The 17,500-nt window shown below is 49.9% G+C and overlaps 3 protein-coding genes across 8 annotated transcripts in view; 1 reads left to right on the plus strand and 2 right to left on the minus strand.

Moving 5' to 3' along the window:
• The window catches only part of LOC100330797 (sex comb on midleg-like protein 2), a 16,436-nt gene extending 9,693 nt beyond the window's left edge, over positions 1 to 6,743 (plus strand). For all 3 annotated transcript variants that reach the window (XM_073939516.1, XM_073939514.1, XM_073939515.1), the window contains exons 9-15: positions 1 to 68; positions 175 to 378; positions 1,081 to 1,254; positions 1,652 to 1,780; positions 1,906 to 2,115; positions 4,098 to 4,246; positions 4,392 to 6,743. The exon at positions 1 to 68 is cut by the window's left edge. In XM_073939516.1, coding sequence (XP_073795617.1) covers positions 1 to 68; positions 175 to 378; positions 1,081 to 1,254; positions 1,652 to 1,780; positions 1,906 to 2,115; positions 4,098 to 4,246; positions 4,392 to 4,514 — 1,057 coding nt within the window. In that variant the 3' untranslated portion in view covers positions 4,515 to 6,743. The remainder of the gene's footprint in view (positions 69 to 174; positions 379 to 1,080; positions 1,255 to 1,651; positions 1,781 to 1,905; positions 2,116 to 4,097; positions 4,247 to 4,391) is intronic.
• On the minus strand, positions 6,648 to 14,985 carry zmp:0000001174. The gene is made up of 2 exons (XM_005174161.6): positions 14,802 to 14,985; positions 6,648 to 10,755 (listed from the first exon to the last, which is right to left on the minus strand). Exon 2 carries the CDS (start codon positions 10,667 to 10,669, stop codon positions 9,053 to 9,055), a length of 1,617 nt encoding a protein of 538 aa, XP_005174218.2. The 5' UTR covers positions 10,670 to 10,755; positions 14,802 to 14,985; the 3' UTR covers positions 6,648 to 9,052.
• Positions 14,986 to 15,948: 963 nt separating this feature from the next.
• Positions 15,949 to 17,500, minus strand: part of wu:fb74b10 — a 4,943-nt gene continuing 3,391 nt past the window's right edge. For all 4 annotated transcript variants that reach the window (XM_073939519.1, XM_073939517.1, XM_073939518.1 and 1 more), the window contains one exon: positions 15,949 to 16,942. In XM_073939519.1, coding sequence (XP_073795620.1) covers positions 16,466 to 16,864 — 399 coding nt within the window. In that variant the 5' untranslated portion in view covers positions 16,865 to 16,942 and the 3' untranslated portion in view covers positions 15,949 to 16,465. The remainder of the gene's footprint in view (positions 16,943 to 17,500) is intronic.

A 17,500-nucleotide genomic window follows, 5' to 3' on the forward strand; every position in this document is an offset into this window, starting at 1 on the left:
CAGAATACCCATAATGCCTAGTGACGGCCTCTCCCCGCTGGCCTGCTCCTCGTCTGTGGTGTCCACCGGTATATACAACACCATACACACCATAATCAGACTGAACAACAGCAATGCAACACCATACACACCAGAGTCAGAATGAACAACAAGTATGTCTGCTCTGTCCATCAGTGTGTGTGTACGTGAACAAGCATGGGAACTGTGGGCCGCATCTGGACCGTAAGCAGCTTCAGAAACTGCCGGACCACTTCGGGCCAGAGGCGGCAAACCTGGTGCTGCAGCAAACCATACAGGCCTGCCTGGACTGCACATACCAGCCTACTGTACTGCTGCGCTGCCTACAGAGTGAAGGAGGGGGAGGAGAGACGGTCAGAGGTACACACACACGCACGCACACACACACACACACACACGCACGCACACACTACTGTACTGCTGCGCTGCCTACAGAGTGAAGGAGGGGAAGGAGAGACGGTCAGAGGTACACGCACGCACACACACACGCACACACACGCACGCACACACGCGCACGCACACACACACACACACACACACACACACACACACACACACACACACACACACGCACGCACGCACGCACGCACGCACACACACGCACACACACTACTGTACTGCTGCGCTGCCTACAGAGTGAAGGAGGGGGAGGAGAGACGGTCAGAGATACACACACACACGCACGCACACACGCACACACACGCGCACACACACACACACACTCCACTGTACTGCTGCGCTGCCTACAGAATGAAGGAGGGGGAGGGGAGACGGTCAGAGATACACACACAGTTACTGAAACAGGCACACGCATGCACAAACACACACTCACACTGTACTGCACTGTGTGTGCATGTGCGTGTATCTATAACTGAGTGTGTGTTTCTGTAACTGTGTGTGTGTGTGTGTGTATCTATAACTGAGTGTGTGTTTCTGTAACTGTGTGTGTGTGTGTGTGTATCTATAACTGAGTGTGTGTTTCTGTAACTGTGTGTGTGTGTGTGTGTATCTATAACTGAGTGTGTGTTTCTGTAACTGTGTGTGTGTGTGTGTGTGTTCCAGTGCGCACAGACGGAGGTGTGCGGTTGGTGAAGCTGCCGTCGGCCTCCAGCGCCGGCTTTGTGTTGCGTTTCCTGGAGCGAGTGTGTCGACAGCTGCAGTGTGATCATCTGTTCAGCAGCCAGCCCTTCAGCCCACACACACACACACACAGCGCACACGAGCGCACGAAAACAGGTATGACACTGAACACACACACACACACACACACACACACACACACACACACACACACACACACACACACACACGTACACACACGCGCGCGCGCGCACGAAAATGGGTATGACACTGAACGCACACACACAGCGCATACGAGCGCACGAAAACAGGTACGACTCTGAACACACACACACACACACACAGACACACAGACACACACACGCGTGCACGAAAACGGGTACAACACTGAACGCACACACACAGCGCATAGGAGCTCATGAAAACAGGTACGACTCTGAACACACACACGCACATACACACACACTCATGATGCATACAAACACACAAAATCAGGTACAACACTGACAGGGTGTGTTTTCTGTGTGTGTGTGTGTGTGTGTGTGTGTGTCAGTGAAAGAGGAGCTGCTGCTGGACTCTGCGTCTCTGCATCGGGGTGTGAAGCGGATCTGCCGAGAGTCTCCGCCGTACTGTGCGCCGCTGTCCCCGAAACTCCTGCACACAGACACACACCCGTCAGAAGGTAGAGCAGTCACACACACACACAGATAGAGAAATACTGCATGCAGTCAATATATTTGTGAGCATGTGTGTGTGTGTGTGTGTGTGTGTGTGTGTGTGTGTGTGTGTGTGTGTGTGTGTGTGTAGCTGAAACTCTTCCCCCAGAGGACAGCGGGTCACCGAAGGAGCAGCGCTTCATGGACTCCGCCTCCAATTCCATGACGCCCCGCCCACAGACATCAAGGAGCACTTTAGACTACCAGACTCCGCCCAACAGCCCATATTACCATGGCAACGGCCCGGCGGTGCGACGACAGCCCTCTAACCCGCCAGCACACACACACAGACGTGTAGAGGGTGAGAATGACATAAGTGTGTGTAGTTGTGTGTGTGTGTGTGTGTGTGTGTGTGTGTGTGTGTGTGTGTGTGTGTGTGTGTGTGTGTGTGTGTGTGTGTGTGTGCGATTCTGTATGTGGAATAATGTGTGTGGATATACACTTAGCGGCCACTTTATTAGGTACACCTCTCCAACTCCTGGTTAACGCAAGTGTATAATCAGCCAATCACATGGCAGCAGCTCACTGCATGTCGGCATGTAGACATGATCAAGAGGATCTGCTGCAGGTCAGAGCGAGCATCAGAATGGGGAAGAAAGGGGATTTAAGAGACTCTGATAGTGGCATGGTTGTTGCTGCCAGACGGGCTGCTCTGAGTATTTCAGAAACTGCTGATCTACTGGGATTTTCACGCACAACCATCTCTGGGGTTTACAGAGAATGCTCCGACACAGAGGAAATATCCAGTGAGCGGCAGTTCTGTGGGCGCAAATGCCTTGTTGATGAGGCCAGAGGTCAGAGGAGAATGGCCAGACTGGTTCCAGCTGATAGAAAGGCAACAGTAACTCAAATAAGCACTCGCTACAACCGAGCTCTGCAGAAGAGCATCTCTGAACACACAACACGTCCAACCTTGAGGCGGATGGGCTACAGCAGCAGAAGAGCACACCGGGTGCCGCTCCTGTCAGCTAAGAACAGGAAACTGAGGCTACAATTCACACAGACTCACCAAAACTGGACAATAGAAGATTGGAGAAACGTTGCTGCTCTGATGAGTCTCCATTTCTGCTCACACATTCAGATGCTCGGCTCAGACAACATGAAAGCATGGATCATCCTGCCTTGTATCAGCGGTTCAGGCTGGTGGTTTTCTTCCTTAAATCGCCGTATTGCTCAACATGACTGCATGCATGTCTGACACTCTACACCAGGGGTCACCAATCTCAGTTCTGGAGGGTCGGTGTTCCTGCAGGGTTTAGCTCCAACTTGCCTGAACACACCTGCCTGGATGTTTCAAGTATACCTAGTAAGAGCTTGATCAGCTTGTTCAGGTGTGTTTGATTAGAGTTGGAGCTAAAATCTGCAGGACACCGGACCTCCAGGAACAAGTTTGGTGACCCCTGCTCTACACTGAGACTTTAAATATGCAGGATTTAATGCCCAGCAACTTCCTGCTAACATAAACAGAACTTTCTGATGGCAAAAACCTGAATTTCCTCCATATATATCTGTCAGAACAGCATATTCTGTGCCGCAGCTCCTGTTTGAGTGGAAATGAAAGCGAGGCCCAGACCACGGGCATGTTCTAGTATCTGACCTGCATATGTACAGGCTGTATTAGCATAAAGGTCATGTTTTTAGTGTAATGGTGTCATTAAATATGAGGACAGATATTCAAAGCTTAATTGTAATATCTCAACAGAAGTTTTGAATGTAAATATGACATGAGAACATGAAGTCTGATCTGAGAGCAGTCAGAATGAGCAGTACAGTGATTCTAATAGTCACAGAACTCCAGCTCCTCTGCGATTATAGCCTACTCTCATGTCTGTGAACGAGCGAGTGCATCGATGCCCATTCTGGCCAATCACAGAGCTTTCTGTTGAGCTCGTGAGCACACGGTCGTTCAGCTCATGCTGATCTGCTCTCTCATTGGCTGCAGCTCGTCGCTACATCTGACCGTGCGTGAGGTCGAGTCGGCCGACTGCTCTGGAATATTCAGCTTGCTGGATATTGGATTTCCGTCTGTGAGGTGTCGGTGACACGTCAGTGAGCCTCTGATGCGTTGTTCAGTAGTTCACGCATAAAGACTGCCGAGCACGCGCGGATTTTCCCCGATCACAGCCTGATCTGTCGGCGAGCGCGTTAACTTCCAAATCAGGCTCAAAATCCTGCAGTGTGAACTCGGCTGAAGGTGTACCTAATAAAGTGTACATATATATGTGTGTGTGTGTGTGTGTGTGTGTGCACGCATGTGTGTGATATCCCTCTTCTGTGTTTCAGCTGCGAGCTCCACCACTGGTCCTGAATCAGTGGAGCTCAAAACCCCCGGTCGGAGCCCAACTTCCTGGAGCATAGAGGAAGTGATGCAGTTTGTGCGGGACGCCGACCCTACAGCGCTGGGGCCGCACGCAGAACTCTTCAGAAAACACGTCAGTGATGCACACACTCCCTGTATATTGAGTTTTAGGCAGTGAAGGATTAAACAGATGTCTGATAGGCAGCCTGTGATTGGGTGCTGCTGCTGTGGCTCCGCCCTCAGTGTGTGTGTGTGTGTGTGTGTGTTTTCCCCTGCAGGAGATCGATGGTAAAGCACTGCTGCTGCTGCGGAGCGACATGGTGATGAAGTACATGGGGCTGAAGCTGGGACCCGCGCTCAAACTGTGCCATCACATCGACACACTGAAGCAGAGGAAGTGAACACACTGACACACACACACACACACACACACACACACACACACACACACACACACACACACACACACACACACACACAGACACACACACACACACACACAACCATCAATACACTAAAGCAGTGATAGTGAACACACACACACACACACTAGGGATGTCCTGATCTGCTTCTGGAGTCTGAGGGATTGATGCGCTGCTTCTGTAGCAGATGAAGTCTTCAGCAGAGCGGAGGCAGATGCAGGCGGTTTCTAACACTCCTCATCAGTCTGAGCTCTTCCATGAGGCAGCTTGAGCTCTCCAGAGATGATACCGTGCCCTCTTCACGTCTGGACTTCAGTGCTGCAGGAAATATTGAAATGATCCACTATAAACACAGACAGCAGCTCCACCTGAAGCAGTCGGCCGGCAGACTCGCGTGTCCATATCTCACAGTCCACTAGCACCGTGCTGTCGTCATCAGCTGCAGACCGCAGACAGCAGCTGGGTCTCATTCCAGAGGCTGCATCCTCTGAAGGGTGCATTTGAAGGCTGCTGCATCACTGTGGCGCTGCGTCATCACCACGCTCCTGCAAATCCAGCCTCAGAACGTGTCCTTCATTGCCCAGGTGATGAAGAAGACAACCGGTGGATCCTTCACAGCCTCGAACATCTGAGACTGATCACACGCTGATAACGGCAGGAGGATTACAGCAGATGAGGCCGCATTGGAGACCTGAACACACACTACTGAAGAGCAGTGTGAGATGTGTGACTGACGGCTGCTGTTACACACAGGTCACACGTTCATCTGCTCATGTGTGGGTCAGGAGAGATTTCTCCAGCGGTGTACGCCTCGCTTCACCTTCAGCTCGCTTAAAATAGGTTAAGATCAGTCTGGAAACAGGTTGAAGACGTGGTATTACGCTGTGACGGCGGCTGAGGATGAGATCTGCCCTCTGTAGGCGAGATCGTCTCATTTCACAGCGCTCGCTTCAGCCGGTGTGGACGATGAAGGACTCCCCTGTGAAGTCAGCACTCTTCAGATGACGCAGCCTCTGAGATGAGACGCCTCCATACTCGCGCTCGCCGCGTCAGTGTTCGCCGCCGCCCTAAAAGCGTGTCTGCAACAGTGATGTCACACACTGCTGATCGAGTGTGGAGTCAGGAAGAGCTCGAGCGCTGAACTGCAGGAGTGATCAGACACAACCATAACCCACGCCTGATGGAGAGGAAACAACACACTGATCCAGTCTGAAACTGTGTGATCGGGCCTGATCTCTGATCAGATCTGGACATCCCTAACACACACACACACACTCACACACACACACTCACACACTCTCATACACATACTCTCACCCACACACACTTGTGCTGCTACAGAGGGCTGATGGGAAACAAACCACTGTGCCGAACGCTGCCCGCCTGCCGTTAAACACACACACGCACACGCACACACACACACTCTCTCTGAGGAACACTACAGACTCTGCAGGATGTCACAGACTGGTTGATTCTGTCCTGTTGAACTTCAGCCTTGGATGATGAGCAGAACCACAGCAAACGGAGGAGACATACACACACACTCTCTCTCACACACACACACACACACTCACACTCACAGTGGGAAACACTGCTGTCTTCATTTGACTGTCAGACTCTACACTCATTTCCTCACGGTCATTATTTCAGTAGTTGTGCTCATAGGAGTGTGTGTGTGTGTGTGTGTGTGTGTGTGTGTGTGTGAGACTGATCTTCAGTTTGAGGATGATGATGGTGAATCTGCAGACGTGTGTGTGTGTGTGTGTGTGTGTGTGTGGAGGTCAGACGTCAGCAGTGTATCATGTGTCTCACCATAAGCTCAGCAACAGGAATGTACATGAGTGGAGAATAGATATTGTATTCAGCGCCGCTGTGTTTGAGGGACTGAAGCGTGCAGGGGGGGGTCTTCACCTCACCTCACCTCACCTCACCTCACCGCTGCCCCCTCAGACTCTCAGGTCTCCTCTGCTGTAGCGGAGCGCCTCCAACATCAGACATCAGAGACCCTCCAGCGCTTCAGACCTCCCTTTACTGTGCAGACAGCAGAGGATCTGGAGACTGTTGTGCCATACAGACACACACACACACAATCACACACACACACACACACTGTTCATAGCAGAGGTGTTTTTATTGATGAGGTTTTTAAAGCTGCTGCGTTCGTCACATTTTCAACAATACAGATAATAAATAAATAATTTAAAAGACCAGCAGAGTCCCGTGAGTGTGTGTGTGAGTGTGTGTGTTTGTGTGTGTTCAGTCCTTACAAAACACCATCATCAGCATCGTCATCACAACAACCTAAACACTGTAACAGTCACACACACACATACACACACACACACACACACATTATTCCACATCACAGAGACAGACTAGGTCTATTCAGAAACTTCATCTGGAGTTCATGCTGATGGTGTGTGTGTGTGTGTGTGTGTGTGTGTATCTGGAAATATAGTAATCACATGCTGAGGGATGATTTAAGACTTCTTTTAAGACACTTAGTGCACACACACACACACACACCCTCACACACACTCACAGGGGAAGAGTCCTGGATTCATGTGCAGCTTTAGATTGTTCCACCAGACAAACACACACACACACACACACACACACACGTTTCTGTGTGGTAAAATGTGATTGGGATGGAGCTGAGTGAGTGTGTGTGTGTGCGGTTGTGTGTGTTGTGTTCATCAATAATGAAGTGCTGCTGTGTTGATGACTCTTCATGTTCACATCATCTCTACAGGCCTGTTCTGCTCATATTCCTGCCTTTATATTATAAGTAATGTCAGAAATCTGCAGAGAGGATGATGATGATGATGATGATGAGGATGATTTCCTGCTGTCGCTCTTCACTGAGCTGCTGTTCGTCAACATTAACATTAATAAATACTGTACACAAACACACTGATCATTACAGCAGCAGAGCATTCATCAAGCCAACAGGTGGAGACCCCCCTACACACACACACACACACACACACACACACACACAACATTATCCATGACACCCAAAACACATGAAGAAACACACACACACACACACACACACACTCCTGGAAAGATGTTTTGGCTGTGTGTGAAGGTCAGGTTGTGCCTGGAGAGCCGCATGTTCACTGTTCTCATCATCACGACACATTTAAATGAGTTTCTGCTCTCTAACACCGTCTGAGGCATCAAGAACAGCAGACTCCGATAGATCAGCCCAAATCAAACATGCTGTCAGTCTCCTTGAAGAATGAGCGCAGGCGTCTCCTGATGATGAGGAGCGTGAGATGTTCAGCTCAGGTCTTCATCAGAGCTCGGTGTGCTGTAAACACCTCCGCTCTGCTCCAGCACTCGTCACACTGGACTATCAGGCGTCATCAGTTAATGTCAGTTCATATGTTTACTAAGATGAACTGATGATCATCATTACTCATACAGCAGTTATTAACGCTCGCTCAGCATTCGCTAATGCATCATTCAAATATGAGCTGATGCTTGTTGACATGTGGTAATCTGAACTAACGCTGGACTCCATCAGCTAATGCTAACAGTCGTGAATAAAGACTGTAATCAGTCTACTGTTCTGTGTTCATGTCAGCGAATGCTTTAACTAACATTAACTAATTAAACCTTATAGTAACGTGTGACTGAGCGCTCTAATAAGAGCTGAGTCTGCTGCATCTAGACTGCTCTACATTACCAGCAAACGCTCATGGTAGTGTGAACTCTCTCATTAATCAGACTCCTGAAGGATGCTGTGTCGAGTCCACGGCCATACACACAGCACTCATGCGCCATTGCACTCAGATGTGTCGTGGGTTGGGATGAAGTCCTGATGATTATTTAGTTGTAATCTGCGAGCGTCTGGAGGAGCGATGAGGGAAACTGTGCTTTGTTGCTACTGACAACCGTTTCCTCCAATCAGCATCCTCAATGGAAGTGCTCGGCTGCAGGCCGCAGTAATACAGCGATTAGCAAAGCGAAAGGTCAGACAGTGGAGACGCCTCACAGTCCACGTGTAAACAGCTCGAGGACAGCAAGTATTCTGCGATAGCATGTTAGCAGGAGGTTTGGCTGTACGGCTTGTCCTGTGTCTCGCTGACAGCTGGCGAGGGTTCAAAACATATCTCATGCATATTAATGGGGATGCAGATTAAACATGATGAATTATTCATGAGGATGTGTGACCAAGATCAAAATGCACAGGATGAGGAAATATGCCTGATTAGAGCTGCCGGTGCTGGAGGATATCAGTAGTAGTGCAGTTTGGCCGGTTCGGATGGTCCTTCTACTCGGAGCGCTGTCCTGTTGACTTCGTCTGTTGCTTTATAATGAAGGACTCGACTGCCAGCGTCAGACCAGCCTGCATCCGTCTACATCACACGGAGAAACACTTTAGGCTTCATTTCATCCAGGAATGCGTTTAGCATCTTCATACCCTGGTTACATTTCTCTGACTGTTGTTTTTCACATTACCCACATCTCTACTCCCCAACCCTCCCCGAAGCAGCCTGAGCGCCGTGTTATTTCCTGGGTATGAAGGCCGCCAGCCGCTGCTTCTTTATGGGCAGTATATGAATCTCCTGTGAGCTGACTTTCTTCAGTTTGATGCCTCTGTTTTTAGAGATCTTCTTGAGTGTGTCACTGGGTTCTCCGCGCGGGTCCCCGGGGCCCCTGGGTAGTGTGGCGAAGGTCCCCTGACCGCCGTCACATTTGATGGAAAAATTCTTTGTAGAAACACCGGATAATCCCTTTATCTTGCTGCAGAAAATAGCAGGCATGGCATCTTTGACGGACACAATGACTTTGGCAGTCTGCGAGGTGCTGACGATCTCGATGTTTCCACCGGCTGTGAGTGCAGAGTCGTGCACAGAACCCGACCCCGCCACGCTGCTGTCCACCACCCACTTATGCTGCCTACTGAACTCCAGAGATGCTAGCCCGCTCAGCAACTTGCTGTCCAGCTTGGGTGTGCAGTCCACTGGCCTGAGGACACCGAGAGCCAGAGCTCCGGTGCTAATACCTTCCCCTAGGTGGCACAGCCTGTCCCGCTCAGGGCTCAGGGGCCCGAAGGGGCTGCGGGATTGGATGCATGTCTTTCTTACACTAGGCAATGACAGATCCAGAACGCTGTCATGTTGGAGCACCTGAGGAGCAGGAGCCTGTGCTGAGGGTCGGGGCAGTTTTGTGGATAAGTCCAGCACTTCCACATCTGCAGAGTTCAAGGGTACAGGAACAGGCTGCTGGACTCCTGCTGTGTCCCTGCTGTCCAGATAGAGGGCACCGTCACTGGGGGGTGTCTGCGTGCTCTTGCTCAGAGTACAGGCAGGTTTGGGAGACTCTGCCTCTGCTTTAGAGATGGACACAGGGATGGGGATGGGCACCGGGATAGGCAATGGCACCGGGAGAGGAATGACCACAGGATAGGGCACAAGCAGGGTGGCGGGCGGCACCAACGGGGCTAGCGGGGTATTGTAGGGCAGCTGCGGGGGGAGAAATGAGGAGGACAGGTCTATCTGTGGGGGAGACGGAGGGGGGCAAGCCGACACAGGGGTCCCGGGGAACAGGTCCTGCAGGATTGCTGCAAAGCTGGGGTTCTGAAGAAGAGTCAGTAGGCCTGTGTCCAGACCTGCACCCGGGCCCTTCTGGTCCAGTGCCGGCGGAGCACCGAGGCTGAGGGACGGGTTTGGGCACAGCACACTGCTCTGCAAGGCTAGCCCAGGACATGCGGCCGTCTGCTGGAGCAGTGCATGTTGAAGGACCTGTGGCTCCAGCACCAGTGGGATGGACACCGGCCCCTGACCGCTCATCAGGTACGGAGCCGCAGGGACACCCGGAGCAGCCGGTGGGGCAGTGAGGATGGGTAGCACCACAGAAGCGTCCCCGAGGCAGAGCGGCTGCAGCAGCTTCAGGGCCACTGCGGGGGACTCGGAGGTCGGCAGCGTCAGCAGGGGCGAGAGCGAGCGCTTTGGGGTTTGTGGAGCACCTGCGGGCCAGGGCTCACCAGTGGTAACAGCCGCCGCCTCGCCCTCCAGCTTCCCCAGTGTGAGTGTGTGTGAGTCAGTTTCCTCAGTGCTGCAGAGATCCTGAGCGTCCTCCGCTGTGTCCACCTCTGCTGAAGCTTTATACAGCTCCTCCATCCTCTCTGTGAAGTTTCTCTCTCTCTCTTAACTGCTGTAACTGAAGGATGTCATGGTTTTCTTCAGTCCGGCCGGAAGGACAAGCTCTGGAATCAAACAGGAGAAGAGGATTAGCAGCTGGAAACAAATGCATGGGTGTAAAGCACATTCCTCCACTCAGTCATTTCTGGTAAACCTCTATATCTGATTTATTCATACCTGCACTTTACAACTCAATAGCCAAAACTAACAGGGCACCAGAGAGGCAGCGTTTCCTTTCCTGCTAAAAGCTCAGCCATCTGTTTTTGTGCACCGAGAGCTGTTTCAGCATGACGTCAAGACACGCCAGAGGAACCACAGACTCAAACAGCGATTATCAACACGAGACAGGGCGGAGAACAGAGAGAGAACAGGAGGATCTGAGCAAATCACTCCACACAGCCTGGGTCTGCTCGTTTATGAGCCAGCATTAGTGCGGTTTACTACCCAGACTGCTGCCAGGACTATGAAGGTAAACTCCCTCCGGCCAACACGAGAGAGAAAGAAGAGAAAAGCTTCAAGAAAAGAGAGAAATAAAAGAGGGATGCAGAGAACAGAGCAAAATCAGGAGGAGTCCAGAAATCTTTCAGACAGCGCTTTCAGTCTGATACTGCGCCATTTTCTGAACGGGATGAACACTTCCCTCAGCCACAGACAGCACTTACCCCGCCAGAATATGAGGATACCCGGTTCTTTTCTCCCTCCATCATGACATCGTACCCTATATATGTACACAGCATGACGAAGGCCGACGCTCCGGCTAGCGCAGCACCAACAGCTGATCCGCATTTCTCCAGGTGAAACAGAGGAGAGCCACTGATTCTGGAACAGTTGTGCAGTTTACTCCAGCAGGACACGTCTGCAGAATACTGACACCACTTCAGAAAAACTGATCCAGGATCAGACGTGCCTCCTTTATTCTGGAGCCCGTTTAGAGCCTGATTTGTGAATATTATGTAGAATAACTCGACAGCCAGCATGCACATGAGCTTCAGTTCCACTGTCAGTGCAGACTCCCCTACAGGCCACTCGGCACACGGCAGTACAGACTCAACACACGTCCATGTGACTGAGCTGTGTGTGTGTGTGTTTCTGTCTTTAATTTAGCTGCAGTCTCGCAGTGACGTAACCTGGCTCTAAACGCTGCGTTTGTGGAAGTCTTTGGAAAACAGCGCATGCTTCAAATGCTGCACGCTGACTGCCGGTGAGGAGCAGCCAAACACGCCAACAAGGTGGTTCACCAAACCCTTGCCACGACCCTGAGCTTTCTGGGACGCTTCAGTCAGCAACATGTGTGTGTGTGTATGTGTGTATGTGTGTGTAGGTGTGTGTGTGTGTAGGTGTGTGTGTGTGTATGTGTGTGTGTGTGTGTGTAGGTGTGTGTGTGTGTGTGTAGGTGTGTGTGTGTGTGTGTGTAGGTGTGTGTGTGTGTGTGTGTGTAGGTGTGTGTGTGTGTGTGTGTGTGTGTGTGTGTAGCTACTTGATTACTTTAGAGGAACCATTTGTACCCAAAATGATCAGAGCTGGTTAGGGTTTCTTTGATTTAGTTCTGCATCCATTATAGTAACTGCAGGATTGTTCTGAAATGCCGTTATCAGCCGCAGCAGCACGAGGACTGGACTGGGCAAGAGGAGGCCTGTCCCCGATCCCCAACCTGACCTCATCAAGCTGCTTATGATGAAGCAGTTTCCTCACACAAACCTGTGAAGAGGATGTGAAGTGAGCTCAGATGAAGCATTCTGTGCCACACACACACGCACGCACACGCACACACACACACGCACACACACACACACACACACACACACACACACATAATGATGTTTCTAGTGTGCACACTGCTTCCCAACTCTTGCCCTAACCCAGCCTCAGAGGAAACAGTCTGCCGCTCTGCATCTTCACAACACTTCACTCTGTCTGATTTATGTTCACCTCGGTTGAGGACCTTATGGAGACAAGTCCCCGTGAGTCTGTGTGCGTTCATGTTTAATAAAAACACACACAGCTCCGGCTGGTCTCAGGTCAGGGCTGTAAACAGGCTCCACTGGAGTGGTTTACTATGATGTAAAGTGAGCCGTCCCTACACATCTTTACTGTGATCAGCTAACGACAGTAACTCTGGGGTCAGAGGTCAACAGCTAGGCTCAGCACACGCTAGCAGGAGCAGATCATGCTTCTTTCTCTAATTAATCAGCTGTCCACACTTCAGAATGAGTTGTGTTTGCAGATCAGCTGAACACTGGAGGAACAGCAGAGATCTGCAGCCGAACACTCTTTCAGCTCCGGCTGTACAGACGATCCTCTGTGTAGAAACACACTGCAGGGCCGTCACACGTGGAGGAACAGCAGCTTATTACAGGACCAGATGAACAACCTGCTGGCAAATCTAGCAAGTCTACAGCGGGGTTACGTCAGTCTACATCGGGGTTACGTCAGTCTACAGCGGGGTTACATCAGTCTACAGCGGGGTTACGTCAGTCTACAGCGGGGTTACGTCAGTCTACAGCGGGGTTACATCAGTCTACAGCGGGGTTACGTCAGTCTACAGCGGGGTTACGTCAGTCTACAGCGGGGTTACGTCAGTCTACAGCGGGGTTACGTCAGTCTACAGCAGGGTTACGTCCGTCAGGTTATTGTCTCTGTATGTGTTTTCATCCTGAAACGGTTTGTGACTGAGGAACTACATGTGTGTAGTTACGTCAGTCTACAGCGGGGACTTTTGGCCAGCGGAGAAATGAAAATGGTCGTGCCCAACTGAGTCTGGTTCTCTCAAGGTTTTTTTTCTTCACTCCCATCAGGTGAAGTTTTTTTTTCCCTCTCCGCTGTCGCCACTGCCTCGCATGGTTCAGGATTGGTAGAGCTACGCATCGATGAATTGGCTCTTCAGTGTTTGAACTCTCAGTAATGATTAAATCACACTGAACTGAGCTAACCCTAACTGAACTTAAACACTAAAACCTGAACCACACTGTTCCAGTTACTGAACCACACTGTTCCAGTTACTGAACCACACTGTTCCAGTTACTATGACCATTTATGTGAAGCTGCTTTGACACAATCTACATTGTAAAAGCGCTATACAAATAAAGCTGAATTGAATTGAATTGAATAGTGTAGAAATACTCCAGGAGTGAATGTGGACACTTTGGGCTGTGGTGTGTGTTTAAGCAGTTAATACACAATTCTAATATTAATGATAAAGCTTTATTTTAAAGAACTCACTCTGTCTTAAATGAGCATGAACAGATAAAGCAGACCGAAGCGTTCATCACAGATCTGCGTTTATAAAGTGACATCTTCAGTTTCTAAATGAGATTCATTCGCTGCTCTTCTCTCGATAATAGCTTTAATGAGAATGAGGAGATCCGACAGCTGAAGTCCACTTCTGTACATCTCAATATTATAAACTGCTTCATTTATTTACTGCTGCAGTTCTAATGGATGCTGTTTATTCTATGGGTTTATTTCTCACACACACACACACGTGACCCTGCGGCGGTGAGAGGAGTCTCTGACGTCACTGACCGAACACCCAACACTGCTCAGGCTAAAAATCAGGCGGTTCCGGTCGCTCGGTGTGTCTGTATATATGATAACACTGAATGTCTGCTCAGCTCAGTTCTGTTCACGGCAGCTCTGTACAGCTTCCGCTGCTGTCGCCATGAGGGCCACAAAATGACAGAATATCCATTTACAGGCGAGCTGTCCCTTTAAGAGCGTCATCATCATCATCATCATCATCTGTTATTTCTCCAGCTCAGTCAATCCAGGACACAAACCCTCCAGACATTACATTATACACGCCATTTCAGCCTTCACGAGGTTCATCGTGTGCCTGTGCTGATACTCTACTGTCAAATATCATCATGTGTTCTCTATAACGAGCAGTGTCCGCGAGTCCCGTTACAGCCCGGAGATGCCCGAGCACCTGCGCGTTCATCACCGCATTAAAATCACCGCAAACGGCGGATTCTGCAGGAGAACAGCGCGACACAACACCGTAGAGCAGAGCAGAGCTAACCGTGTGGAGCTGCACTAATGCGGGGAGACCAGCTCTACAAGCCGCCTGTAAATCAACACACACACACACACACAATAAGCGAACACACGTTACCTCTGAATGACTACAATGTCGCACAGGAGTCGCGCGTTATTCCCGGTTTTCTACCGCCAGTCGCTCGTTAATCCCCGCTTCGGTTCCTTTGAAAGCCGCGGTCGGAGACAGTAAAGACGGGCCCGAGCACGGCGGAGGAGTCGGTGACGCGCGTCTGAGAGCCTGCCTCTCCGTGTGTGTGTGTGTGAGTGTGTTGTCTGTCTCTCTAGCTCTGTGTGTGTGCGCGTCTGTCTCTGTGTCTCTCTCTCACACACACTCTCTCTCTCTCTTACACACACACACGCGCAGTCTGTTTGATGTAGGATTTGCTCTTTTTATTTCCCTGAAATAAGGTGTGTTATGATGATGCAAATATAAACACGGTCATGTGACAGTACATCATTACAGACGCGCACACACGGACAGAGACACACACACTAGGATGTGCATATAAACACCGACACGCATACAGACAGACAGACACACGAACATGGACACTCATACACTCCGCATTTTGCGCTAAGCCACTGCAGACGTGCACACTTGGACATGCACACTCGGACACACACACACACTCAAACATATGCACACTCAGACAGACAAACACACACACACACACACACTCCAGACCATAACCTCCAGACGGGACTCTCTCACACACACTGATTCCCTGCAGGAGAGAGCAGTTCAGCAGATGCGGCTCTCTACTGTCTCTGACAGAACCGGCAGGTGTGAATCGGGTCTGTAGTGGACGGAATCTCTGGGATCCAGCTGTGCTTTAATGACAGCGAGTTTAAGAGTTTCAGACAGATATTCTCAACATTAAGATCAGGTTCAGAAACTTCTGCAAACAACTGATTTAATAATGTGGTCAGTGAAGGATCTAACATAGACGGTGTTGATCTGGAGGAGTTCACCAGTTTACAGCGTTCAAACACGAGTAAAACGCTCCCTCAGTAGCAGACTAATGTAAACATGATCTGACACTTAATCTGAAAAATATATAAACAAAGAGTTAATAATGTCTGGTTACCATGTAAACGGTTCCAACTAACGAGTAAAACCTGCTGCTTGAGGACCACAGCGAAGTACACCAATGAATAATGAGTATTTGACGTGTTTTAATATCGAATCACAGCTCAAGACTAAATCATTAAGCACACAGCTCTGAAAGACGAAACCAGTTTATTTCCTCACACAGACTTACTCAAAACTTCCACTAAGAAAAATATTCAGTACAGCGTAGAAAAGGACACTAGAGCATCTGAAGGAGGATGTCTGACTGACACTATATACTGTCCACATGTCAGTGCCAAGCCAGGTTAACTGACACTATATATCAGTGTTGATCCAGCCTGACTGACACTATATACTGTCTATATGTCAGTGTTGATCAAAGCTGACTGACAGTATATACTGTCTATATGTCAGGTGTTGATCTAGGATGAGGACACTATATATCGTCTATATGTCAGTGTTGATCCAGCCTGACTGACACTATATATTAGCTATACATCAGGTGTTGATCCAGCCTGACTGACACTATATATTATCTATACATCAGGTGTTGATCCAGCCTGACTGACACTATATACTGTCTATATGTCAGTGTTGATCAAGGCTGACTGACACTATATATTAGCTATACATCAGTGTTGATCCAGGATGAGGACACTATATGTACTCTATATAATGTTGTTGCTCCAGGCGTCCTGCTCGGTCTTCAGACCTCGGCTCTCCATCCTCTTGTTCTGCCGCTGGCGTTTTTCAGCGTCCTGTGCTTCGTAAAGCACGCTCATGATCTGTCGGCGTACGCGCATCTGCACTGCGGGGTCACTCAGCAGCCGGTATTCCATCGCCACCTGGCTGGCGAACACGGCGGCGGCGTCAGACGGAGGATTGTCCAGCACTTTAGCGGACATCTGCTTCAGCACCTCCAGCTTCTGCAGCTCGATGTCAGACTCAGAGCTGCGGTGCCGCTTGCTGGAGGAGCTGCGGGGCGACACACACTCCTCCGGCAGACCCGTGTCTGGAGTGCTGGGCATCGGAGACAAACACACACTGATGGAGTCGAAGCTGTCCATCTCTCGCTCTGGATCCTCCTGCAGCTCATCCGGCTCTGGCTCCGGCTCCGGCTCTGTGTCCTCCGCCTTATCAGATGACTACAGAAAAAACAGAGCAAGATCAGCCTTCACACGTTACTGCAGCAATGAACAACTACTGCAACAGACAACAACAGACAACAGGCTACAACAACAGACAACAACAGATTACAACAACAGACAACAGGCTACAACAACAGACGACAACAGATTACAACAACAGACAACAGGCTACAACAACAGACGACAACAGATTACAACAACAGACAACAGGCTACAACAACAGACAACAACAGATTACAACAACAGACAACAGGCTACAACAACAGACGACAACAGGCTACAACAACAGACTACAGCAACAGACGACTACAGATTACAGCAACAGACAACAGACTACAGCAACAGACTACAGATTACAACAACAGACTACAGATTACAACAACAGACTACAACAACAGACAACAGGCTACAACAACAGACGACAACAGACTACAGCAACAGACGACTACAGATTACAACAACAGACTACAGCAACAGACAACAACAGACAACTACAGATTACAACAACAGACTACAGATTACAACAACAGACTACAACAACAGACAACAGGCTAC

Source organism: Danio rerio, chromosome 23, assembly GCF_049306965.1.
Source record: "Danio rerio strain Tuebingen ecotype United States chromosome 23, GRCz12tu, whole genome shotgun sequence".
Lineage (NCBI taxonomy): Eukaryota > Metazoa > Chordata > Actinopteri > Cypriniformes > Danionidae > Danio > Danio rerio.